The sequence below is a fragment of the Penicillium waksmanii genome, assembly GCF_028829765.1.
Source record: "Penicillium waksmanii strain IBT 27052 chromosome Unknown utg000008l:1.0-5622682.0:1.0-5626561.0, whole genome shotgun sequence".
NCBI lineage: Eukaryota > Fungi > Ascomycota > Eurotiomycetes > Eurotiales > Aspergillaceae > Penicillium > Penicillium waksmanii.
This window is the reverse complement of record NW_026643254.1, coordinates 3532238-3557410: the sequence shown is the minus strand read 5'-3', so window position 1 is coordinate 3557410 and position 25173 is coordinate 3532238. Positions and strand designations below refer to the sequence as shown.

At 49.7% G+C, this 25173-nt stretch overlaps 11 protein-coding genes across 11 annotated transcripts; 7 read left to right on the top strand and 4 right to left on the bottom strand.

The window, feature by feature from the left end:
- Window positions 1-406: 406 nt before the first annotated feature.
- N7481_009666 (ribosomal RNA processing 1 family protein) lies at window positions 407-1484 on the top strand (the record flags this gene model as incomplete). Its single annotated transcript, XM_057268885.1, has 3 exons — window positions 407-455; window positions 525-632; window positions 691-1484. The coding sequence occupies 3 exons, from the start codon at window positions 407-409 to the stop codon at window positions 1482-1484; spliced, it is 951 nt and encodes a 316-aa protein (XP_057119562.1).
- Window positions 1485-1964: 480 nt separating this feature from the next.
- Window positions 1965-3606, bottom strand: N7481_009665 (uncharacterized protein; the record flags this gene model as incomplete). Its single annotated transcript, XM_057268884.1, has 3 exons — window positions 1965-3292; window positions 3395-3445; window positions 3498-3606. The coding sequence occupies 3 exons, from the start codon at window positions 3604-3606 to the stop codon at window positions 1965-1967; spliced, it is 1488 nt and encodes a 495-aa protein (XP_057119561.1).
- Window positions 3607-4099: 493 nt separating this feature from the next.
- On the bottom strand, window positions 4100-7210 carry N7481_009664 (coatomer subunit beta; the record flags this gene model as incomplete). The annotated part of the gene is made up of 5 exons (XM_057268883.1): window positions 4100-4242; window positions 4319-5924; window positions 5977-6366; window positions 6416-6836; window positions 6906-7210. 5 exons carry the CDS (start codon window positions 7208-7210, stop codon window positions 4100-4102), a joined length of 2865 nt encoding a protein of 954 aa, XP_057119560.1.
- Window positions 7211-7595: 385 nt separating this feature from the next.
- N7481_009663 (mago nashi family protein) lies at window positions 7596-8448 on the top strand (the record flags this gene model as incomplete). The annotated part of the gene is made up of 7 exons (XM_057268882.1): window positions 7596-7630; window positions 7689-7726; window positions 7797-7892; window positions 7953-8016; window positions 8088-8175; window positions 8243-8368; window positions 8434-8448. The coding sequence occupies 7 exons, from the start codon at window positions 7596-7598 to the stop codon at window positions 8446-8448; spliced, it is 462 nt and encodes a 153-aa protein (XP_057119559.1).
- A 596-nt stretch (window positions 8449-9044) lies between these two features.
- Window positions 9045-10180, top strand: N7481_009662 (GID4/VID24 family protein; the record flags this gene model as incomplete). The annotated part of the gene is made up of 4 exons (XM_057268881.1): window positions 9045-9416; window positions 9473-9623; window positions 9701-10058; window positions 10114-10180. The coding sequence occupies 4 exons, from the start codon at window positions 9045-9047 to the stop codon at window positions 10178-10180; spliced, it is 948 nt and encodes a 315-aa protein (XP_057119558.1).
- A 1231-nt stretch (window positions 10181-11411) lies between these two features.
- On the bottom strand, window positions 11412-15463 carry sskB (uncharacterized protein; the record flags this gene model as incomplete). Its single annotated transcript, XM_057268880.1, has 2 exons — window positions 11412-13641; window positions 13701-15463. The coding sequence occupies 2 exons, from the start codon at window positions 15461-15463 to the stop codon at window positions 11412-11414; spliced, it is 3993 nt and encodes a 1330-aa protein (XP_057119557.1).
- A 1572-nt stretch (window positions 15464-17035) lies between these two features.
- N7481_009660 (uncharacterized protein) lies at window positions 17036-17221 on the top strand (the record flags this gene model as incomplete). The annotated part of the gene is made up of 1 exon (XM_057268879.1): window positions 17036-17221. One exon carries the CDS (start codon window positions 17036-17038, stop codon window positions 17219-17221), a length of 186 nt encoding a protein of 61 aa, XP_057119556.1.
- Window positions 17222-18775: 1554 nt separating this feature from the next.
- N7481_009659 (ammonium permease MEP2) lies at window positions 18776-20376 on the top strand (the record flags this gene model as incomplete). The annotated part of the gene is made up of 4 exons (XM_057268878.1): window positions 18776-18850; window positions 18918-18982; window positions 19043-19297; window positions 19356-20376. The coding sequence occupies 4 exons, from the start codon at window positions 18776-18778 to the stop codon at window positions 20374-20376; spliced, it is 1416 nt and encodes a 471-aa protein (XP_057119555.1).
- Window positions 20377-21438: 1062 nt separating this feature from the next.
- Window positions 21439-22486, top strand: N7481_009658 (NmrA/HSCARG family protein; the record flags this gene model as incomplete). The annotated part of the gene is made up of 3 exons (XM_057268877.1): window positions 21439-21612; window positions 21672-22092; window positions 22152-22486. The coding sequence occupies 3 exons, from the start codon at window positions 21439-21441 to the stop codon at window positions 22484-22486; spliced, it is 930 nt and encodes a 309-aa protein (XP_057119554.1).
- A 465-nt stretch (window positions 22487-22951) lies between these two features.
- Window positions 22952-23522, top strand: N7481_009657 (uncharacterized protein; the record flags this gene model as incomplete). Its single annotated transcript, XM_057268876.1, is given in 2 exon segments — window positions 22952-23213; window positions 23224-23522. 2 exon segments carry the CDS (start codon window positions 22952-22954, stop codon window positions 23520-23522), a joined length of 561 nt encoding a protein of 186 aa, XP_057119553.1.
- A 400-nt stretch (window positions 23523-23922) lies between these two features.
- N7481_009656 (SUMO family protein SMT3) lies at window positions 23923-24253 on the bottom strand (the record flags this gene model as incomplete). Its single annotated transcript, XM_057268875.1, has 2 exons — window positions 23923-23985; window positions 24041-24253. 2 exons carry the CDS (start codon window positions 24251-24253, stop codon window positions 23923-23925), a joined length of 276 nt encoding a protein of 91 aa, XP_057119552.1.
- Between the last annotated feature and the right edge of the window lie 920 nt (window positions 24254-25173).

Here is a 25173-nt window from a genome sequence, read left to right as displayed (position 1 = left end):
TTGCCCTGAACCGTAATTGACCACTCTGGGGCCAGGGTATCCTGGGATCTCATTCGATGCGATTTCTAGTCATGATGTCACGATCTATCGGATGCCAGGAGACATTCCATACTGGACGATTTCCGAATGCGGTCATTTTCGCGGTGGGCCTAATGGCACATTGGGTTTCTGAAAATGGTCCTTAGAAACAAAATCTATCAGCGGCAGATGGGTCTGAAACTTGTAATTGTTCTGGAATGATGCGAAATTGGGATGAGGTTGTCGGAGTTGTAGATACAAGAAGTCGACACCTGAGGCAGAAACGCCCAAGTAATGTGCAAACAGTGCAAACTGCTATCAGCCAAAAAAAAATAATTTATCGCGGAGATCAATTTGACGCCGCTCTACCCAGACAACACACCAGACAATGGCGGAAATTCAAAAGACTCCCTTCGTGAAGGACCTTGCCTCTAGCGGTATGATCATTTCTATTCTCATGTTGGTGTAACACATCAAAACGTATGCTAACGAATTGGTTTGTCTAGACCGTAAGGTTCGCGACAAGGCTGTTGAATCTCTCACTCTATTCCTGGGCTCGCGCACGGATTTGAGTGTTCTTGATCTTCTGAAGCTCTGGAAGGGTCTATTCTTCTGTAAGTGTCGGCAGACCGAGCACATAAAATATGATTGACTTATAATGGTTGACCGCAGGCTTTTATCACTCCGACCGACCTCTCACGCAACAAGCTCTCGCCCGCGCACTCTCCTACCACCTCGTCACATCTCTTCCCCATGCCACCCTCCACAGATTCTTGCGCGCATTCTGGATCACCATCGGCCGGGATTATCACTCCATCGACCGACTGCGCCTGGACAAGTACCTCTTCCTGATCCGTTGCTATGTCGGAGTCGCATTCCAAATTTTCGTGAAGGAGAAGAAGAGCTCGAAAAAGGGTGACGACAAGAAGCGCAAGCGTGAAGACGCTGGCAAGAAGGGCCGTGGCAAGAAGCAAAAGAAGCAGGAGGAGAGCGAGCCAGCCCAGGAGGAGGAAGAGGCTACAGATGAAGATGGGAAGTGGGCTGATCTTTCCGCCTATATCTCTCTTATTGAGGAAGGTCCCCTTCACCCTGTGAACTTTGACCCCGATCAGGATTCCGATGATGAGGAGTCGGACTTTGTGGCAATGCCGCATGGACCGGATGGTCTACGCTACCATATTGTCGACATTTGGGTTGACGAGTTGGAGAAGGTTCTTGAATTCGAAGATGGTGAGATTGCCGAAGATGGAGTTGCGAATCGGAAGATTAAGGGCGATATTCCCATGGAGCTCATTTTGAGACCGCTGGAGAAGCTTCGGACTGAGAGTCCCTACAAGCCTGTTCGGACACGGGCTACCGAGGCGTTGGAGGATGATCGCCTGGTTGAGTGGGGAATTCGTGCTCCCAAGGTCAATGAGGACGACGAGGTGGATAGCGATGGCGAGTGGGGTGGTTTTGACGAATAATCGATCGATCTGGGTCTGAGAACCTCTTTTGTACAGCATTTTTATAGCGATAACTGGATGGTATTGGCAAAATGTAAAGTTATTCCAATCTTTCACCTGGGCATTTACATGCAGATGACTGTCTTTCTCCATTGGCAGTTTATGATGCTACCAGCCTGGAAGGGATTTCGGTTACCATGATAAGTGCCGCATGACATAAAAATATATTGATATCATCTATTACGATAATCCGGAACTGTACAGTTGTAGCACGGAATATAGACGGTGCGCAGCTCGATGACCAAGTGGTCTTGCAAAAAATAAGGTTCCGCAATAAAGGAAAGTACTGACCGTCTCCCAGAGGCCGAAAAATATACATCAAAGGACCAGATCTCTCTTGCATAAGGGTATCATGAAGGGATAGCAAAAGACTGGGGAAGACATTGGGACAGATGAGCGCGACGATGAGCTAGCACGAAGTGCTCACGTAAGAGACAAGAATCACTTCGGCCCTTCGGCTTCATACATATGGCCCGACTTGGTGAGCGTTGTGCCAAGTCCTTGGTGGATTTCGCACTGGAACGCCTCGAATGGCACCTTCTCACCATCAATGCTTATATAGCCGTCGTTTTCGTGCGGCACCAAGCGAAATGCCTTGGCTTTGCGAATGTTCACATCTGCCATGTCGAAAAATCCACCCGTAGGAATCTCATTCATCATTTTGATCGAGGTAGTGCGGCTAACAGTTCCATCGATTGTGACGATGTCCATCAACCCATCGCCTGGGAGGGAGGCAGGGAAAAAGCTAGTATCCTTGGACATGATAGCCATGTTACCCGCATAGAAGTTGCCCATGTGTTCGCCTGGCACAACTTCCCAGTCCTTGGGGACTTGATCTTCAACAGTGCCATATTCAAGTTCAGGTAGTGCCGGTGACTGGCTTGCAGCCTCGACTCGGATGGGATCCGCCAGAGGGTCATATTCTTGGGATACATAGGATCTGTAATGGTCCTTAATGACCCTCTTGTCACTCATTTCGACCTTGATTGCCAGATCACAAGGGTAGATCATGCGTTGCATCAGGCGAACCAGGAAACCGTACGTGAACCGCTGAGCGCCCATCCACCGAATGTTATCAGTGCCCAGGTCTGAGTCGGCAACAATGCCAAAGGACTGTGAAAGAAAGGACAGCGTGCGAGTGTTTTTCTGAGTGACAGAGACCAAGTCTAGGGGTGTTCGAAATGCCTTGACGAGTGCCAATGATGCCACGGAGACGCTTTCTGTGCCAAGACAGTTCCATGTCATGCCATTACCGGAGCCACAAGGAAGCAGCGCAACTGGCATCTTAGCCAACGCTTCTCGACCATTGGGCCGTTTACCTAGGCCGTTAAAGACTTCATAGGGTAGACCATCACCCGAGCAACATATGATCGCGTCATACGCATCGAGGTCAAGCTGTTCCGCGATTTCAATGGCGTGTCCGCGGTGTTGGGTGGTCTGCACGTCAACCTGGCATCGCGCCGCGGCAAAAATCGGTGCTGCATATGTCTTGTAGAGATTCGCAGCGGTTCCTTTTCCACCAAAAGGGTTGATCAAGACCTTTAGGCGCCTTTTACGCTGAGAAGTACCGTAGGAGAGCTCAACAAGTCTTTCAGTCCATGCCTCGACCGCAGGCTTTTCTTTCTCGGTTATAGGGTAGTGGAGGGAGGTCACGGAGACATCATTCTTTGTCGAATGTTGGGCGTAGGTGATGGCCAGGGACGAGGCAGTCACTTCGGCGTCAAGGACGTTGTATAGGGAAATTGCGTAGGTTGTTTTCGTCTTCTCCTCTAAAAGAATCACAAAAATCAATTAGCCCCACAGAAAAAAAAGATATGCCATCACGATTGACTTTATCGCGATCGCCGGAGGGGCGGAGGGCCCCAGCTTACTCTTGTATAACCCGCAGCAGCGCCGGCCCGGTTTGCTAGAGGTTCGATCATCTGTTATCATCGTCAGCGATACTCATCCGACAAGCTTTTTGGGGAAGCTGACCGACGACCTGGAGAGAATCGGTGCTGAGTGTCAAGGCGACCGCGTTGTCGACGATCAGGGTCTGGTCATGCGCGTCCGGCTGATCCGCAGCCGCGTCAAGAGATGACATTCTGAGTAAATAGTGATATGAATGGTCGGAGTTCAGCGCATCGTAGGAAAGGGCATTATCAGCGCAGCAAGTAAGAAGATTAAGGGGGGGGGGAGTAAGGTCTAAAGATAGCGCAGGAGACAAAGCTGGGACCCCCAGGAAAGATCGAGGGTCAATCAACAGCCGTAGGTTCCGGTTACTGGGGCGCTGCGGCTGCCACAAGTGCGGACCCTTGCGAGCCTCGGGATCTAGTGACTAGTACTACTACTAGCACTACATGTGGCGCGTGCTGACAACCGTCGAAAAGCATTATTTCTATTCCACTACTCCTTGGCCTTGATAACACAGAGTCATACACAAATTTGTCTTGAGAAAAAAAAGGGGAGCACAAAAAAAGGTGGGAAAAAAGACCAGGAGGGGGAGAGGGGGGGGGAGAGATAAGACCGGGGGAAAATAATAGAAAACATCATATAGACTGCAGCCCGCTGGAAATAAACATCACAATCGCTCTAACTTATGCTGCTGCCGCCTTGAGACCCTTCAAAGAGCCCAGGCTTAGCGCCAGGCCTTGAGAGCGACTTCTAATCCTAACGAAACCGGTGACCGGACCATCATCGCCCTCCTTTTCGATGCTCAAGTTCGCCAGAGCATCCTCGCCTAGAAAACCAAAATTGTTAGCATGTGTGAAACAGAAATTGAACATAAAGTTAAGGAAAAGTCCATGGCCACTTACCGAATACACTCCGGGCGTAAAGATTGGCGCTCAGGAACCGGCAATCACCCTTCAGCGACGCCTCGGGGGTCAAGCAGGCCATGTTGGTGCTTTCCATCAGTTGCTTCAGGAATTCACGCAGAGTCTTGGCCTTGGAGTTGATGTTAACCTTGTTCTCCCACTCAAACTCGGTCCACATAGAACGGAACTGGGTTTCAGTGCAGTGGGCAGGTTGAATATAGTCCATGATATCGGCGTGGATGTCGTTAAGAATGACCACGTGGGTCTCGGTGGAGCTGGGGCCATCGTAGACAATGTTGCCGAAGATCACTCCAGTGTCGGTGGATGATACCTTGACCGTAGCTGAGACGTTCAAGAAGTCACGCGGGCCCAAGTTGTGGGTGGAAGGACGCTCGACAACCTTGAGGTCTCCCAGGGTGGCAAACTCCACGGACAAGTTCTGCAGGGTTTCTGTGGTCTGGTTGACGAGCAGCACGTCAAGAACAATGTCAAACTGGTGGACAGTCACGTAGGCTTCAGCATAGACTGAATCGGAGAAACCGGTGAGTTGCACAACCCGGCTCAATTTAGAAGCGGCACTCTCCACCGTGGCGTCTCCACCCGTGGCCTTGACAAGATCCAATTCGATCTCCTCGGCGCCCTCGACGGTGTTCTTCTTGGTGAATTGCCGGATGGGAATAGCATCATCGATCTGCACAGCAGTCTTGGCCTTCTCCACAGCCTCCTGGGCAGCCCGCTTCTTGTCCTCGACTTGAACCATAGCGCGGAATGCCTTACGAGTGTCCTCCAGGAAGGTAGCCTCGAGATCCTTCTTCTCCGAGAACTCAGCCAAGGATCGAACACAGGTCATAACGCGGTCAACAGAGTCCTCGTCGATGGGAGCCTTGACAAATTGCGATTGGCCAACACGCATGATGGAGATCATGATGAGCATGGCCTCGGCGCGGAGAGCGTTAGTGCGGGCGGTATCCTTGGAAACCTCAGAGTGGCGCATGACAAGCTTGGTGAGAGTCGAGGAGAGAACAGTGGACAGGTAATAGTCGCCGTCCAGAATGAGTTGACGCAGTGGCGGCTTTTGAGCGGCCTTGACAGCCTCAAGACGAGCGGCGGCGGCGGATTGGCTGGTAAGAGCACTCTCGGTGGCATATGTGCCATCAGCCAACACCTTCCTGGATCCGGTAGGAGCAGCCTTGGCGCCATTCGCCTGTTCCATGAGGAGCACAGTGTCTTCCGGAACCTCTTCGAGAAGCCGCTGCTCAGAGGCCAAAATAGGGATTTCGCCAAGACTGGCCCGAATCTTCTTCCATGCCTCTCGAATGTCCTTCTCCTCCAAAGAGTACTCTCCAACAACCCAGAGGACGCCCCGGTAGACCTTTCCTGCTCGAACCTCGCTCAGAGTTGACACCAGACGGTTCACGATTGATCCACGCAAATCGGGGAACTTTTCCACAACTTCCTTCACGAAAGTCAAAACATCCACAGCTGAGGTGTTGCTGAAGTCGGCAATAAAGTCCATCAAGAGATCGACAACACTGGCAGCAATTTCGGAGAACTTGATGGCGCAGGTGTGTATTGACTGAACCAGGAGTTGACGGTATTCATTGTTCTAGACATATTATTAGTATCAGGATACCGCGAGATCAAAACGAGATATTTACCTGCTCATACTGCTCATCCACGGTCTTGGCGAGTTCCTTCTTGAGTAGCATGACAATTTCCTCGACGTTCTTGCTGGAAACCATCTCCAGAGCAATACCGAGAGCCTTCCTCCGAATATCAATGTCCGGGCTGGAAAGAACACGCAGAATCTCCATAGTCAAGTCATCCAAAACACCCTCGTTGCGGATTCTCAACTGGTCGACACGGTCCAGCACAATAAGCTTGACGTTGTTGTCGGCCTCCCGGATGGCGAGTTCGATCAATTTGCTGGCAGATGCCTTCACGGCGACGGGGTTGCTGGTTAGGGCAGTGAGGGACGTAGCGGCTTCGTAGACAACGGTGCTGGTAGGGGCATCAAGGAGCTCGAGCATGAGTTTGAGATACCGAGACTGTTTCCAATTAGCAGTGAGACGTAGCCGATCTAGTTGCTCAACATACTTTGTTTTGGGGGTTTTGCACAGCATCTTTACGCAAGAATTCCAACTCAGCCAGCTGGAGCAGCTCATCGGTGTTGGGGATGGTATCGAAGGTAGTGCGGAGGTATTCGAGGGCCTTCTGGTGGCTAATTGACATGAGCGCTGCAAAAGCATTGCGCTTGCAGGTGCCATCGGTCTCCGACTCGAGGAATGTTTGTAGAAGCTCGGGGGCGTCGGGAATGAGGGATTCGGAGTGTTGGAAGATAGAGGCAACGGCCCACACGGAGTTCTTGCGCACATAAGCATGACGGTGCTCGAGGCACTGGCGAGCCGAGGAAAGGAGGGGCTCGATCAGCTCGGGCTCACGCAGCTTGCTTAGGAAGCGAAGAGTGTTACCCCGAACATATTCGTTGGAGTGTTGCAGGTCGTTCCGAATACCGTTACTGTGAAAGAAAGGCGGGTTAACTGATCGTCCAATTCCGTGAGAAAGTGGCCACGGGTATCCTCCTTACCAGACCAAGATCATTTCCTGCTTCAGCTTGCCATTCGAGTCGAGTTTAGGGCAGATCTCATAGTAGAAATACAGCAATTTCTTGAGGGCCTTGCTCTTCGATGGCATGACAAAGCGAATGATATGCATCAGGATCGCGGGCATGGGGTCACCATTGAGCATGATCGTGATAATGGTGCGCATTGTTTCCAACTTGGACTCATCCGTTCCTTTCTCCAGCTGAAGTTTCAGCTCTTGCACAGTTGGCTGGTCCGCCGTGTTGTCCTGGTGGACCAGACTGTATGTGTTTTCGAGGAAGGACGCCATGGTTGTGGGATTGAAAGCGACGGCCGGGGGAATCGAAGGGGAGCTTGCATGTTGTCAGTTCGGGGGGATGTTTTGGACACCTCAGCGCAGCCGCAAGCACGTACCAGTAGGATTTCTCCCTTGGGAGAGGGTAGACAAGAAGATTGTAGGACCGAAATCAGGAACGCGCAATTAAAGTAATCCAACACCCCTCGCCAGCCTAAGAATCATGGGCGTGCTGGTTTAAGATGCGCAAATGGAGAGGGGGGTGGGAAGCATCAACCTGTCCCTTTGCGGGCGCCGCCCCGTTCTGTGTGTATGACTAAGCCCTTTCCTCCAACATTTCCCGCCTTCACCATTCAGCGTCATTCCTCGATTCTCGACTGCATGCCAATTCTTCAACACAATGTCGACTAACGAGGTGTTTTACCTCCGATACTAGTAAGAATGATGGGTCCCATAAGCCCAGGTCGCCCCGGCTGCTAACACCCCGCCGCAGCTCAGGTCACTCTGGGCGGTTCGGGCATGAGTTCCTAGGTTGGTCTACCTCCATGAGAGAATGAGAGAGAGGAAGATGAGGATGATGTTGCTGACCAGACAATTGCAGAATTCGATTTCCGTACCCTAGCCGATGGCAGCAGTGCCGCCGTGCGTTACGCGAATAACTCCAACTACCGCAATGACTCCCTCATCCGCAAAGAAAGTGAGTCCCCGGGACTTGGCCAGGAACAAGCGCGACAGGCAATCTGACAAGAATATACAGTGTGTGTGAGCCCGGCCATGATCCAGGAGATCAAGCGCATCATCAAGGATAGTGAAATCATGAAGTACGCCCTTCAATGTTTATAGGAACTCCCCATCTTGGGGGTGTAGACCAGACGAGCTGACTAGGTACCAGGGAGGACGACTCCAAGTGGCCCCAGAAGAACAAGGACGGACGCCAGGAGCTGGAGATCCGCCTTGGAAGTGAGCACATCTCGTTTGAGGTATGATATCCACCTTGAAAAGACGGTCAAGATTCTTTTTTAAATACTAACCGCGCTTACCGCGCAGACCGCGAAAATTGGCTCCCTTGTGGATGTCACTGAATCGTCGGATCCTGAAGGTCTACGAGTGTTTTATTACCTCGTACAGGACTTGAAAGCCCTTATTTTCTCGCTTATTTCTCTCCACTTCAAGGTAAGGCTCATACGATGCAGCTTGGTTGCGCAATGCGATGCGATGCTAACGGACGTGCTTTACAGATCAAGCCCATCTAAGACAAAATTCGTTGGTGTTTGTGTGTTTGTGTATGCGAAACTATTATTTTTTTAACGATACCGGGCGTTCATCGAGAGATCCTTCTGAAGGAAGTGGGTTCGTCACTTCAGTACTTTAGCTGAACCCAATGCAGATACAAAATGATTATAATCCAAAAATTGGCTTTTTGATTTGCCACAATTGGGCGGTCCTCGCCACGTAGACTGGGTAAGATCTAATTAGACCTGTAAGAGACTGGTTAAAATAATCAGGGGGGGTGAATAGTGATCATATTTATAGATTTAGATTGGTAAATTAAGTAAATTAAGGAAATCTAGACCACTATACTCCGTATGGACCACTAGTATGTACGGTAAACCCATCTGCAAATCGTTCCTGACGTACAATTTTGGCTGCCTCAGGCCAAAACGCCTCCCCCGCGCTCGCATGACCCCAGTCACAGTCAAATGGGCCACATCCCCCCTCTCCGAGAGTACAGACCTTCTCACTCTTCTCACTCTTACCCATTCCTCCTTCCTTTCCTTTTTTTGCTCTCGCTTGGGCGCGTTTGCTTGGAACCGATGTCCGCCATTCTCCTCCCTTGATTTCATCCCCAATGCCGACCCCGAGTGACAACCAGCCGACTTCGATCGCCGACGTGATCTCCGCTCGCACCTGTCCACCAGACCTTGATCGAATCTCGGCCTGGAGAGACTCGCCGGACTCGACTGATGAGGCCAGTGACCCCCTGGATGAGATTCTGTCGCCCTCAAGTGGCACTACGCCCTTCATGTTGAATCGGTCCGATGATGGAGGTGCGCTTTTAGCGCCCGAGGCGCTCAAAGTGGAGCAGAAGTTGGCTCCCAGCACGGACTTGGACATGGGCCGTGAGAGATCCGTATCTCCAACGGATCCATGCGATCGTGGTCGCTCATCGCCGGTGATGCCGACTCCGGCGCTGATGCGCTATGAATTTTCTAATGTTCGGGTATGTACCGCCTCTACCCCATCGGCGACGCGCCACTCAATTGACCATCGCTACAGCTTTTGCCAAACCATACCTCGTCGTTTCTTCGCTCCGGAAGCAGATTTGCTGGTACTCAAATGTCCGACAAACAAGTTTACAATGTTGATGTGGAGATCAAACATGTGGACATAGCAGAATCTTACCTTTGCGGCTACCTGCGCATTCAAGGTAAGTCAATTTCCCGCGGCAATGGGCCATAGCGCTGTCTAGCTTTTCTGACCGTTGTTGTTTCCTTCTCTTAAAAGGTTTGACTGAGGATCATCCTACTTTGACAACTTTCTTTGAGGGCGAAATGATTGGCACCAAACACAGTTTCATCACTCGCAACGAGGAATGGGGTGCCAACGAGAAGACCGACATACACCACTGGTCTCGGTTTCCGGCGTGGAAACCACTTGCTAAACAAGCCAAGAAGACTGACTTCACACTACGCAACTTTGCCCAGCATGAGCACGTATTCATGCGGTGGAAGGAATACTTCCTCGTTCCGGACCACCGAGTTCGAACAATCTCAGGCGCCAGCTTCGAAGGATTTTACTATATCTGCTTCAACCAGATACAAGGATCCGTGAGCGGTGTATATTTCCATGCGAAGAGCGAGAGGTGAGTTACTTTGTTTCGTTGATTCCAATTCCTGCTTTGACTAACGGTATATCAGATTCCAACAGCTTGAGCTTAAGCATGTCGAGGATCGTGGATGTGCGCCAGTAGTCGAGTTCCGTTAAGCTGGAGCTCGGTTCCTGGCGCTTCTATAACCATCTAACCTGCGGCGACCCATTCGCCTTGCCAACCTCCCAACCCGTATACTATCCTATCATCCCACATCTTCAACATCCAATGTTCCAGGTTGACTGGTACTTCCTGGCTCCATCTCTCCGAGAATCCCCTTTACCTCTATCTCACCTCAGCCATCTACTCTCCGACTCTCCTCTGCTTAGCGAACCCCCAAGCATCTGGGGTTTGAAGCTTCCGATACTACATATACCCCATGGCTAAAGCCCCGCATACGCTCGCCACCTGATGTTTTCAAATTGTACCTCATGCCTCACGAACTCGGATCTAGGAAACGGCGTTCCTCTTATCTAGTGATACGGTCTCCTTGTTTCAGAGAGCTGTTGTTCTTATTCTTATTTCTCTTCTCTTATTCCTCTTGGTTTCTCTTTATCTTTTTCATACATTATTTTATTCTCCGGACTGATATTTCTCCTGAGCTTTCTGTTTGTGATATGTATCTTCCAGGCAGCTGATTCGAGCTGCAGCTTTCTTGGACACATGAATTTCCAAGGTATCTATTTTATCGGCTTTTTACATACATATCAGTGGTATTTTTACTCGTAGCAAACCCAGTGACACCCCGAGCAAGCCTAATGGGTCTACCCAGCACTTGGGCAGTAATTTTCAACGCCAGGCGGGAGCTCTGAACACGCCACGAACTAGTAGATGGGCTCTTTACAAAAACATTATTTCAATGGACAATGGATCAAATTCGATGAACATAGCAATCAATTGCAATAATCCTAATCGCCAATAGAAAAAAAGAACAAGATGATAGAGCATAAAGTTGCCATTTCAAGAGCACCAAAATGCGAGTAGCCAATGCAATACCAACGCCGAGCAAAACCCCCAACTGGGCGGGGGCCCCTGACTCCCGTATGTGAAAGAATCAGAAGATGACAGATGATAGAAGACGTTACGTAATGAGAAAGTAGCACAGAGGGGGTATCACATGCGATTCGTCTGAGGGTGTATAAGTCAAGTCGAGATCGAGCGAGTGTGGAGAAAGAAGATGACATGAAAAAAAGATATCTTTTTCAAAAAGCCAGATGTCATAAAACAGTGCATAAAGAATGGCGAGAATGGAGGGGGGGGCAGGAGAAGATAGAAAGCATACGACCTCAAACCACGTATGAGTTTTGACGACTGGCAGAGGCGGAGCCGCTGCTATAGCCGCTAGCTTCACTTCCAGGTGTGGGGGTTTCCACCACCACTTGCTGGCGAATGGAGACTATCCACTCGGTTTGAAGGAGCTCGGCAGCAGTGGGTCGCTTGAGGGGGGTCACACTCGAAGCAGCGGCTTAGGAAGTTGATACCCTGTTCGCTGAGCTGGTCACGAGTCGGCAGGACGGGTTGGTTCCCTTGCGCAATGTTGTACATGATCGCCCACTCATTATCCAGAGTGGACCATGGTCGACGGCCGGTGGCCATCTCGAGAATGACGCAGCCAAGGGACCAGATATCCACCGCGCCCTGGTGGTTCGCGAGGTCGGGTGTGTCGCCGCGGATAACCTCAGGAGACATGTACATTGGAGTTCCCGTTGTCGTCTTTTGGTTCTTGCCCCGATTTTGCATTTGATCATTCTTACCGGGTAGTAAAGAGTCCTTGCCGCCGTCCATCGGGGCTACAGTTCGACCTGATCCAGCGATGATCTTGGCAGCGCCGAAATCGACGTACTTGATGATTCCGTTGTGGTCAAGCAAGACATTCTCGGGTTTGATATCGCGATGGACAATACCCGCTTGATGGAGATAAGCCAGACCCTCGAGAAGTTGGAGAGCATAGACCATGATGACAGTCTCATCTTCAATACGGCCATGCTCCAGCAAACTGGCAAGTGAGCCACCAGAGCAGTATTCCATGAAAATGTAGACCTTATCACGATGCACCTCGATACCGTGGTATGAAACGATGTTCGGATGGTCCAACACTTCGAGCACACCCATCTCATCGCGAATTTGCTGAGCGATCTTAGGAATCAGTTGAGGGTCCTGCAGACGGATTTCCTTGACTGCCATCAAGTAATTGCTGTCCAAATTGATAGCAACGTATACAGAGCCGAAGGTACCACCTCCGATGAATTGGCCTTGCTGCCAGCGAAGAGTGACGTTGGTAGCAGATGATGATAGAACAGTGAGGGAACGGTCAGCCTCATCAGAACCTTCAAGGACTCTACCAAGAGCTTGTCGTTTTGCATCTTCCTCCACTCTCTTGTCTTCAATTTCCGTGACTCGGGAATGCCACTGATCACGAACATTCCTGGATGCTTCTTCATCGCTCAGAATACGGCCTTGGCCGATTTTTCGGGCGCCAGCGCGTTCTTCCATGCGTTGCTTTTCAGCCTGGGCCGCAAGGGATGATCGAGCGCCCATAATATCGAAATGAGAGATAAGGAGGGACATGCAACCCGCTACCTTCGACCTCAGACGATTGAATTGCTCCTCATCTAAAGATAACAAGTGTTGACTGGAGGTGATTGCCATGGCAAATTCAAGCGCGGCCACTGCCCACTTGAAAGTTTTTCGATCAGCAGCATCACACTCATCGCAGATAAACGAAACCCAGTCAAGAGATAGGTCGATCAGTCGAGCACTATTCATAGCGCGTCTATTGGCATCAACATAATTGGAAGAACGTTTACCAAATTCAGTTGCAAACGCATAGCAGGCTTGCACCAAGTCATTATTATCCCATGTCTTTTCACGCAATTGGCTCTTGATCACAGCCACACTATCCATGATGGCCATGGAAAGCTTGAAAGAAATCTTCTTGATCTTATTCAATTCGACGTTGACACGGCTAAGGTTGGCACGCTGCTCGATCGACATGTCTAGCTGGATGCCAGTGAGTTGTGTCAACTCCAGCCTTGCGTTTTGTAGTCTTTCTTGCATTCCTTCAACGACAAGTCGAAGTTTACCAAGGCGGACATCGGTTGGCTGCTCCAGCATATCCACGTGCATTTCTTTGCCGCCCCATCCCAGAGGCCGCTCTGGGCGGATGACAAGTACATATGGAATGTGAGGCGAGTCAATTGTCGTATTGTCTTCCCGGAAGGAGGTAGCGAGAATGGCTTGGATATCGGCAGGACGATTCCACAGGGAATAATGGGCAATCAAGTAGACACCCTTCTGGCCCACTGAACCGGGTGAGGTGATCAGAAAATGATCAGATATCAGCAGGGCCTCGAAAAAGTCGTATGCGATGTCTGCGGGGAGATTGTATTCCGTCGCATTTTCAAACAATTGGCAAAGAAATCTCGAAAATCGGTACAACTTGCGCTGTCGGATACGTGTTGAATCTAGTATGCTCTTATAACGCTTGTCCATGTCTGCGACTGTCTCTTTAGACCTTGGAACCAGCTCACGTTCGAAATGAATCATGAGTCGCTGAAGAGATTTGGCAGTTAAAGCACTATTCCTTTCTGTTAACAAAGCAAACCTATTAGAATTTAAAGCGTTGACATTTCATACCTGAATTGCTCGGCAACTTCGATATCGCCACCGTCTAAATGGCGGCCGATTTGATAAGAATAGCCCCATTCTTGCTCCAGAATCTCAGCCTCCTTGAAAGTATTTTTATTGGCGTTTAACTTCCAATTCAAAAGTCGGAAATAGTACTTCATGGCATCCAACACAACGGAATCAAAATTCTCGTCAACACAGGGCGGTAAGTCCCAGCCAGGCTCAGGCCGTGAGATAGCCAAGTAAGTTTGCTTAATCTGAACAGCCACCTTCATTAGGATTTGGAACTGCGAGATCATCTGGTCCACCAGAATAGGTGACTGCTGGGCCGGATCTCTCATATTCTTTGCATAAGACAGACGCATGCGGATGATCTCTTGAATCAAACGGGATGGAAAGTTGATTAACGTTAGAAGCTCCTCAATATAAGGCGGTAGGTGGCGAGCTGCAAAGGCTTCAGAGTTTTCGATCAATGTACTTTTGGCTTTTTGGATGACAGACCCAATCCCTTCGAGCATGCTGTGCTCACCCTGGAGGGTCTTCAGCCCGTCCTCCTTCATTATACGATCCAGAAATGATGAGTCGTCCGACAGGTCGCTCTTGTCGGATTTGAGTCTAGAAGCAGCGAAATCGAGAGCATCGTTGCCCACCCAACTTTGTAAGACAGCTAGTTGGGTGTTTATCAGAGCGGTGATGTTGTGCCAGGCAAAAATCGCCGCGCGGCTAGAGTAAAACTCTTCCGAGGCAGCACGAGGGTTTGCGGTTTCCATTTCTTTGGATGTCGAGTAAAGTATCTCAACCTTCTCGATCTTTTCCACAACATCCTCAACTTGCTGTCGGGGTGGTTTACCGATCTCAGCTTCGCCTTTGATTTGGAAGTTAATGATATCTTCAATCAGCGGTGCAAGGCGAGAGCGAGCATCCTCGATCAGTTTTCTTTGGAGAGGAATGCTTCGGCCGCATGTCCGCGATCGGACCCCAAGCCATAGGGCATGGCTAAGAGCCGCCGATCTCTGGGACTCTGTGGAGCCAATGAGTCGTTGTTTCTCTTGCCTTACAACGTCGCCCTTCAACACTGACGCCAACATGGAATGCCATTCGAGTCGTTCTTGATTCTTCGGGTTCTTGAGTTCCTCTATGCTGGGGAGGTTATCATCGGGGAGGAAAAGCTGGGTGTCGGGGTCGTAAGGGTCATCTTCATAGGGAGCCTCGGAGGATGGGGAAGGATCCTCCAAGTCGGCGTCGGCGACCATAATGTTAGGAGATTGTGCGTCGTTAGTATGGTGATACCAGGCCTGTGGATTGGCGCGGATCCGTTGCACATAGGCTTTTTCTTGAGCGCGATATTGCGCGTTGGGATCGCGTCGGGGCCCTCTCTTGGAGGAGGAAGAGCGCTGACGATCGCTCTGGAGGCTGATGTACTGTGGTGGGCGCCGTTGAGGGGCGTATGTATTGGAGGGGGTTCTTGCAGGAGCAGACGGGCGTTGTAGCCGCAGATCGCCGGCCATCGCAAGAGGGTCGGAGGCCTCGAGCACGGATGAAGCTCCAAGGCTAGCTCCACGTGGACGGACTGTGGGCGTACTGGACCATGAGGACAGGCTCGATGGATGGGAGGGAGGGGAGGAGGAGTTGATGGTCGTGGCCGGTGTCTGAACTTGAGGGTCGAAGGGTTCCCCGAAGGATGTGTTGGTCATGAGGGGATACTGGGGAGGATACTCGTCCGATGAGCCCGAGCCATCCGAGTCATGGTTGGCAATGTCGGGGTGCTCCATGATGGACGAATGCTGGGGAAGCTCTCGCGCTTTCAAACGGTCAAGATGGGGGGGGGAATGCATCGAGGATGGAGACCAACATTGGAGGTAATTGGAGTGATAGGGGAGTGTGGCGGTGTTTGGTGGCGCAACCAATGGGATTTGTTGCCGGCGGGGGCCAACCGGTCCGTCGATGGCACTTTCAGGCAGCTTCAGCTGCTCTTGGTTGGCCCTTGCGGGATCGTCTGCCAACCCTACCTTTTCGAGCCCGATTCGAGCAGGGCACGAGTCTTGGTCACGTACGTGGCACCAAATCTGCGTCGTCCTCGATATTAATTTACACCCCTGCCCCTAGTCACAGGTGCTGATCATGCTTGCTAGCGGTATATACATACACAGTCTAGACTTGAACAATGTGATTGATGAACAGCCGTGCGCAGGACCGGGATATACCTAGTCAAGTTGGATAATATCAGCGTGTCGAGATGTTGACTACCCTGAAACCAAGTATATTCCAAGGTTCGAGTTGGAACCGCAAAAGTACGACTGGCTGTCCATAACATTATGCAGAGAAATAGTACTACTCTTGTGCATTTCCATGGATTATTCCAGGGCAGTTTCCGATAAAGGCTCTTCCTGCTTTTCCCATATCTTCCAAGGTTTCGACCAGATGGCCAACTCGAACGCTGCAGGCATAGCAGTCAGTTTCATATAAACTTGAAGTGCCAAGTATATTTGTTCCAAGCCTATCTAAGTCCCCAACAGAATATGACAACCTTGGAAAGCAGCAAAGTAACAGGTCTTTTGATCATCTTCTTGTCATCAAAAGCACATGTTTGGTTAGATGCTTTGTAGTCTCTCTGGCTTATGAACAAGGCACATCTTGGTTTGTATTTTCTCCATGTGCCGGATCGCCGTTGGACACTTCAAGGCGGCGGTTCATATCTGAAGAATTATATGATCAACTTCTGTAAATTTTGCCACTGAGAGAATGTTTGAACTTCTGAAGGTCAAAGGGGCTTTCAGGTATCTGGTAACCCAAAGAAAGAACTACTACGCATCCGAAATTGATCTCCAATACATAGCCACAGCCCTGCAGGAAAATAAGACTAGTTCGCCAATCATGCAGTCAATCTCTAGCCAAAAGCTAAAATCGAGATTCGCGGATCCTGGATCATGTCGATCGGCGGAGTCAATTGGAATCACAATACGGAGTAGTGAGGAGTAATTACTCCGTACCTTCCAAGTCTAGGTACATAATACACTACGAAGTAGGGTTGACAGCGCACTTCGAGTTTTTGCCAAGAGTTTGATTCTAGCTGGAAACTTATGGGAGACGATGTCGGGATAGAGGCTTTCTGAGTGCCAACTTGAATTAGATTCGAAAATTGAAATAATTTTCTTCGCAAAAGCAATGTTTCCTCCACGCTACGGTATATCTTGGATGTTTTCTCGGCGTGAAGAAATATCTCATGAGATAGCAAGCTAGGAGATAAATTCATTAGTGAAGGGAATTTAATAAACTGGAAACTGCTGCATATTGACGTCAATTGTTCAGAGCAAGTCACAACAAAAAACCATCCGAGCACCATCATGCGTAGGGCAGATGCCAAGTCCCTCCTCGGGATGCCGAAGCAGCCCTCTCGAAAATTCCCGGCCAATGAGGGCCACAGTGCTTATCTGGACTTGGCAATCCCCGGACCGCGTGGTCAGTACGGATGGACATATGGTCATCTTTCGCAGGTTGTCACCCCATGCGTTCTTCATGGTCATCCGTGATTGTACGGTACCTGCGTGGTGGGGTCCACTGCCCCGGAGAACCATGCCCGTTTCCAACATATCAACGGACATTAGATGCGAGGGGGCAGCAATAATTGAGCACCAATGTGTCGTGCCACTGCCTCAATGGTGTTCTTCACACTGCATGCACTTTTGCCTGAGTGATGGGGCAGAATCGCTGTCGTCTTCTCATTCATACTGGAGGTCTTGTCGTCAGAGGCGCCTGCTAAAACCATGTGCACTGTTTGGCCAAGAGTCGCGAGTTAATTACGAATAGAACAAAGACAGGAAAGCCAACGAACGAGACGAATAATATCCGTGGCCCCTGACTGGAGTGCCAGGATGATAAGCTGGGAATGTAGAGTTCACAATGGTTGAATAGGGCAATCCTGATTGGCCACTCATCCTGCGACAGATAAGAGTTTGTCCGAGTTGACACTGACCAAAATATCTACCTACAGCGCATTTATGCTAGCCTTCGTCTTATACTTGCATTTGCAATGGGTTTGAATGAAGAACTACCCACCAAAGCACTCTAACCTTTACTCCTGCACCTCTTTGAACAAGAGATGTCGAAAAAACTCTTGATTTTGTTATTGTTCCCAAAGAGGTAAGCGTAATTCCCGTTTGGGCCTGTGCTCACCTCCAGATAAGAGGCGCCCGTTGATTGGTCAGCGACCAACCTGATATCTACAGCCACTGACAATGGGACAATGGATTTGCGGCCACCAGCACATCTTCCATTCACAGCACGGTATCGAAATCATTTGCTGTTTAATTTCCATTATTGACCTCTGTAAGTAACTTTGTCCGTGTTTTGCTATCGTCCGCGCTTCCCGAGGAGCTATCTCCCCTGCTTATCACGCACTCGCTGACGACCTGGGCCTCCCGAGCTTCAGATGCACCTGCACCACCACAGTGCAAAGTAACACATAATAATATAGAGATCTAAAGGATACACAGCAGATATCTGCATCTATTTCACGCTTTCTAAATCCCCGTAGAAAAAATGTCCCCTCGATGTTGAGCCTCTTTACCGTAAACCATTAAACCGCCATAAGGTAGACCCGTAATTCCCCGGCGCATGGGTCCCATTCTCTTTGGAAACGCCCCCAAACTGTCCTTATCCATGAAAATGGCTGAAATGGGCGGGCTTGGCTCCAGCTATCAGTCAGATCGGAGGAATCATAATAGAAATCACCATGACCACCGTCTTAGTTTCCACTATCTGGGGCTAAGATTGATGGTTCCGACGCTCTTCTAGCGTGTCCCCGGTGGAGACACCCCCGTTTGATGTTCCATATGTATTGCGTCGCTATTTAATTATCAGGCCCTGTCCCTGCAGCACTTGATAGATCAGCTCATTCTTCTCCTTTTAATTGCCCTAAATACCGGGTTGAAATCGATTGATCTCTTCTCCTCCTTGTTAACCTTCTACATCAACCATACATCTACTCTAGGAGTATCTTTGAGGACTATCCCCCTCATTTATCCGTCTGATTTCACTTTCAGTACGCCTGGCCGTGACATTGAGCCATCTGACTGGTTCCCGTCATGTCTGTTGAGTACAACGGGACCATCGCCACCGGCGGTGACTCCCTCCACGATAACCTTAACATCTACTACAATGTAAGTGACACAGAGATGGATCATTGTATCTCTCCCGGCAGGTGATCAGAACTGACTGAAATTCCAGGCCGGCGATATCTCTTGGATAATCACATCATCAGCTCTTGTGCTGCTCATGATTCCAGGTGTTGGGTATGTATTACATCGCGACGCGTCTAATTCCTTGATACATCACTGACTCTTGCTGTTTAGTTTCTTCTACTCGGGTCTAGCCCGCCGGAAGTCCGCTCTCTCTCTCATATGGCTTTCGATCATGTCCGTCGGTGTCGTGTCGTTCCAATGGTTCTTCTGGGGCTATTCGCTAGCTTTCTCCCACACTGCCGGAAAGTTTATCGGTGATCTCTCAAACTTTGGCATGAAGGATGTTCTGGCCCAACCATCTGTCGGAGGTACCGCCGTTCCAGATATTCTATTCGCTATCTTCCAGGGCATGTTCGCTTGTATTACGTGAGTACACCAATCAAGATATGATTCCATCCAGAAGACTAACATCAAGGATCTTTAGGGTTGCTCTCGCCGTCGGTGCCGTCGCTGAGCGTGGTCGTATGCTCCCTTGCATTGTCTTCATGTTCATTTGGTCGACTATCATCTACGACCCCATTGCGTGCTGGACATGGAACCCCTCCGGCTGGGTTTACCAACTCGGTGGATTGGACTTCGCCGGTGGTACTCCGGTTCACATCGCGTCGGGTTCTGCTGCTTTGGCATATTCCCTGATGCTGGGTAAGCGCCGTGGCCATGGCACTCATGAGCTCAACTACCGCCCTCACAACGTCACGCACGTCGTTATCGGCACTGTCTTCCTTTGGGTGGGCTGGTTCGGCTTCAACGCTGGCTCTGCACTGTCTGCCAATCTTCGTGCTGCTATGGCAGCTGTTGTCACCAACCTGGCTGCTTCAGTTGGCGGTGTCACCTGGTGTCTGATGGACTATCGCCTGGAGCGCAAGTGGTCTACTGTTGGATTCTGCTCTGGTGTGATCGCCGGTCTGGTTGCTATCACTCCCGGATCTGGATTCGTCACCCCGTGGGCTGCTGTCATTTTCGGTGTGGTGGGCGCTATTGCCTGCAACTATGCAACCAAGTTGAAGTTCCTGCTCCGTGTAGACGACGCGCTGGACATCTTCGCTGTCCACGGTATCGGAGGTATTGTTGGTAACCTCCTCACTGGTCTCTTCGCTGCCGACTACATAGCGCATCTAGACGGTGCCACCGAGATTGATGGAGGCTGGATCAACCACAACTACATCCAATTGGGATACCAGCTTGCGGACTCCGTCTCTGGAATGGCCTACTCCTTCTTTGGAACCTGCATCATCCTGTTTATCCTGAACCTTATTCCCGGTATGAGCCTGCGTGCTCCTGAGGAGGACGAGATCATGGGTATCGATGACGCTGAAATTGGCGAGTTTGCCTACGACTACGTCGAGATCAGACGTGATGTTATCAGTGGTATTGAGAGCAGCGAGACTGGCTCCAAGCGCACCGTTACTCCAACTGGCGAACACGCTATTGAAACTAAGGTCTAATATCCTTGGTTCCCTGACGAACCTTTATCAAATCTTTAATAATTTCTTTTCGGTGGTTTATATTTATCTCCATCCTTTCCCTCTTTCCCTTGTTGTCTTCTTCAACTTTCAGCATTTTGGATGACATCCTTTATCTTTTTTCTTCTATTTTATATGCATTGACAGATACCCAAATCAAAATCAAAATAATAATAAAAAAGTCTAGAGCCACCTCTAAGATAGTGTTGTCATGACTTATACTAGTAACATAGGATTATGAAAAATGGAATGATTAGACTAGAACTAAAAAAAAAAAATTCGACACACGATTTGAACCAGACAACAAACAATTTAATGTATACGGACGGACCCGGATCCAATCATCTTTGTTTCATCCTATTTATTGGCGAACATGACCTTCTCGGAGTTGATTTCAAGGCCTTGATGAATAAGATTTGTAAGGATCTGTCGGGCCGAACTAGGGCCGATGGCCGTTAGATTCGCTAGTTGGCGGCGGTCATCCTTGGCGTCCAGGAAAGAGTGTCTCTATATGTCTCTACGTGCATTGGTCAAGCAGATTTTGAAAATAGCTGTAAATTGTAGCAAACTTTGATTATGATTCATGATTAACAAGGAGTTGATCCAATACGGGTAAGTTTGGCAGAGCCGCAGAACTGGGACATGAAAAAGATAAAGGAAAAGGAGAGCACGCTAAATTATTGATGTGAGTGGCATCGTTTTGATGCTAAGGATAGTCATGCTATGACTCTTCCAATGAATTTTGCAAGTTCGGCGTTCGCTCACATTTTCCCCGCTCAATTTTGACAAACTACTTCTTGATTTGAATTGTCGGCATTGAGATCAAGGCCGAGAAGAAGGCGCTGACTGAATGCCGTCAATCGGTGCCCGATCGGAGTTAAAAGTTAATAATCGTACATAGGGTGACGGGTCGTCAATTAAATGATTTAATCCGTTAAAAGTATTTAAAGGTCACTTCATACCAACAAAATTCAAGTACAGCACATCAAAATCCATCTCAATTTTCGAAGCTTATCTACCTCGACCACCTCGGCAAAATCAATCATGTCCAAAATCATCACTGTTTTCGGTGCTACCGGACAACAAGGTAGCTCTGTTATCCTTACCATTCTGCAGGACGAAACCCTATCCAAAGAATTCAGGATTAGAGGAGTCAGTCGCGATATATCGAAGCCGCAATCTCAGGCTCTTGCAAGCCAGGGCGTGGAGCTCGTCTCGGTAAGATTACAAACAGCCAGCCAGACAATATAGTAAATTCAATACTAACAGCATTGAAGGCCGACATGAACTCCAAGGAGTCACTGCTGAAGGCCATTGAAGGGAGTCATTCAGTATTCCTTGTTACCACTCCAGCTTGGGGAGTCGAGGGGTCCGACGCGGAGCTAGTGCATGGCAAAAACGTCGCCGATGTTTCAAAGGAGACAGGCGTCAAGCACCTCATCTTTTCTTCCTTGTTGAACGTCACCAATGAAACAGGTGGCCGACTCAAGCACGTCCCCCACTTTGACCACAAGGCCCAAGTCGAGCAGTATATCCGGTCGATTGATGTGCCCGCTACCTTCGTGCTTCCTGGATATTTCATGAGTAATTACACTCAGCTTGGATTGCTACGCAAGGGGGACGACGACGTTTACACATTGGCGTACCCGGTTGGCAAGGATGCTCAATTCCCGCTCATCGATATCGCAAGCGATATGGGTAAGTATTAATCAAAGTTGAAATTGTACCAAGGCAAATGCTAACATGAGATCTGTTAGGTAAATACGTCGCAGCTGCCCTGAAGAATCGATCAGCAGTTCTCGGAGTCCAATTTTTCGCTGCTGCAGACTACTACACTCCAACACGCATCCTTGCCGAGTTTGAGGAAATCACTGGAAAGAAGACTCGGTTTGTGCAGGTGGATTCTGAAACTTACAAGAGCTTCATACCGGGGCCGATAGGCCAAGAGATGCTTGAGAACCACCTCTTCATCGAGAGTCCTGGTTATTTCAAAGGCCAAAGCTTGAAAGAAAGTCATGATCTGCTTGAAAAGGCCAGTTACCGTCCTACTACCTGGAAAGCCTTCTTGGAGCAGAACAAGTACTCTCTGTGAAACAGTCATTAGATAAGATATTGAGTAATTATAGTTTCAATATTGAATTACCACGCTACTGTGATGAGCCCGAGTCTTCATTTTGCCCAGGCAACCAAGGCAAGCGTTGATTTATGAATCCGACCATTCAACAGTAGGTAAATCTCTCAAACTAACAAAGAAGCGGCCACACACACTATGATATTGTCGATCGAATTCGGTAAAGTTCGTAGAATGTTGACATGTGTGACACAAGTCTCTGTTGTACACACCTCGGGTGGCACCTGATCCGGTCTAGCCCGCCCGCTACCCCACGATCGACCAGGGTTGCGTTAGTGCTCTGACGCCATTACCTGTGATCTACCCTTTTCAAGACCCTCTCCCTCTTCTTGTACTTCTTCTATTCCTCCGGCGTTCCCATCCAAATACAATCCGCTCGTTGGTATCTTTATACGCCCCTCAGCTGCCCAACAGTCCCCGCGTGCAATGTCTGATCCGGGAGCCGAGCTTCAATCCACTCTACGCAACCTATCCATTGGCGAGACAGGTCCAGTGCAGGATGTTGTGCGTCCTACGGTGAAAGTAGCCTCTGCCACCGCCCCAACCTCTGCCCCGAAACCTCGGAAGCCCATAAAGAAGCCCGTTGCAGACTCTTGGGAAGACGAAGCCACGTCTGACGACGAGCCTGCTTCACAAGGAGATTCCGCACCGTCTCCGTCCATTCTCTCTCCCACCCTCAGTGCAGAGGGTCCCCTGAGATCCTCCGCCCACGCCCATCTCACCGCAGACATCCAATCCCTGGGCCGAGGGACGGTCAGGCTCTCCTGCTGCGGGGCGTCGTGATCCGAATCGCCGGCCAGAGAAGCAAACCGCAGTCGCTGGTCGGCTGATCGCGGGCGCGCTGGGTATGAGGGCACCGAAGCGTACTGAGGAGCAGCGTGCCTACGATCGCTCTGTCAAGGAGCAGGAGATTAAACGGCGAAACAGAGAGCGTGAAGAACAGGCCAAGGCCAAAGAAGACGAGGAGCGCGTGAGATCTTCAGTGTGGACGGACTAACTCTCTGGTCTGCTCTTTAGTTGCTGCTCATCCATCTTATCTTTCAATTGTACATATGTGTTTCCCATACAACAGATGTCTATTATATGTTTATGTTTAATAATGTGGAGATAGCTGGATTATCTATTAGTCGCTGCAGGCTGCAGCGACGATCGCCTCGCGGCGGGAAAACTTTCAAAGGTAGAGATTTCTATCCTTTTTGGAATTCGTTACCATCCAGGAAATATGTAGATTCCCACAACCATCCCTTCCATTCCTGTAAAATTCGTTTAATCGTGAAAGAAACCAGAGCAAGATCAAATGTCAATGCGATGTACAGCCGCATCGCCCGTCATTTTGCAACACAGCAAATCCATATGCGGTCTGCTGTCACATATGCTTCGCTTCGGCAGAATATTTCTCAGTTTCCGCCTCCGATCTGCTCTTGGTGGACCTCGAGGGTATCGCCATCGGCCATGTCAAGCTGTGAGATGTCAGTTAAATGGACTCTTTCGGCCTTCGCTGTGGCGGTCACGTACGGTGTCTGGTGTGTCCTCGGGTCGCACACGAGTGCCGTCGAAAAGAAATCGCACGGTGGACATTTGCTTCCCTTGACGCTCGCAGAATGCATCCATGAGTTTCTTGAGCTGGGTCGAACGCTTGATCTTGAAAAAGACCTCGTTATTGTTGTCCGTGACCTTGATGTTCAGGTGCTCGGTGGGAGCAGCGCTTCCTTCCTGTTCGGCGGACATTATGATTGTAGAAAACGCTGGCGAGACAGTTGTCAGAAAGAGGGAAGCTGCAAGGCGATCGTGGAGCGCTTACACGATTGTCAAAGGTGGTGGGGGAGAAATGTGGGTTTGAGGATGCTAATTTTGAAAGACAGGGTTAGCAGTCGCGTCATATGTCGTAGCGAATAGGAATGGGTCATCAAGCTCACTAAGCAGACGCGGGAGAGAGATTTGGAAAAGCGATGGAGGTGGGAAGGCAGCAGGTGAGGGAAGGTGAGAGGTGAGGGAGAGACTATCGGCGGCGGCAGAATGGCGGCAAATTTGGGTCCGAAATGGGAAGGCGGAGAATACATTTTGCGTCACCTCAAGTTCTATGCAGTTCTGTCTTTTTGTGTTGCCCGCTTTGCCCCTACATGAAAGAGAGAGATATACTAGTATCAAACATAATACAACATGGTATGAAAGATCTGGCAAAGCCCCAAAAGTTCACCAAGTTGATTTTAAACCGTGCAGGGGAACCTCAAGCAAGACTTGTCCCACGAAACGCCCTGTCACCCGCGTGCCGTACGTTATGCCCATTCACTGAGTTGACCTGAGCAGCTTTCCAAGGTTAGAGCTTGTGGCTGACCCTTCTTCTTAGTGTGCAATTCAAGGTATCTTGTCCATGTGGCTGAAAGCCACCCCCGATTTTGCCATGAAGTTGGACTAACCCAGGGCAGACTGCTTGACCAAAAATTCTTACAAAGAGGAGAAATGCCAGACGCAGATCGACGCTCTCTACGAGTGTTGTAACGCCTTCTACCAAAAGAATGGGGACCAGGCGTCGGTCGTGAGCTGTCCTAAGGCCCAATTGTTGCGGCTTAAGATGAAACAGCGTTCTCAAGCAGCCGACAGCCAATCCTCGAATTAATCTGGGAGGGTTGGGCGGAGGGCTAGAGCTA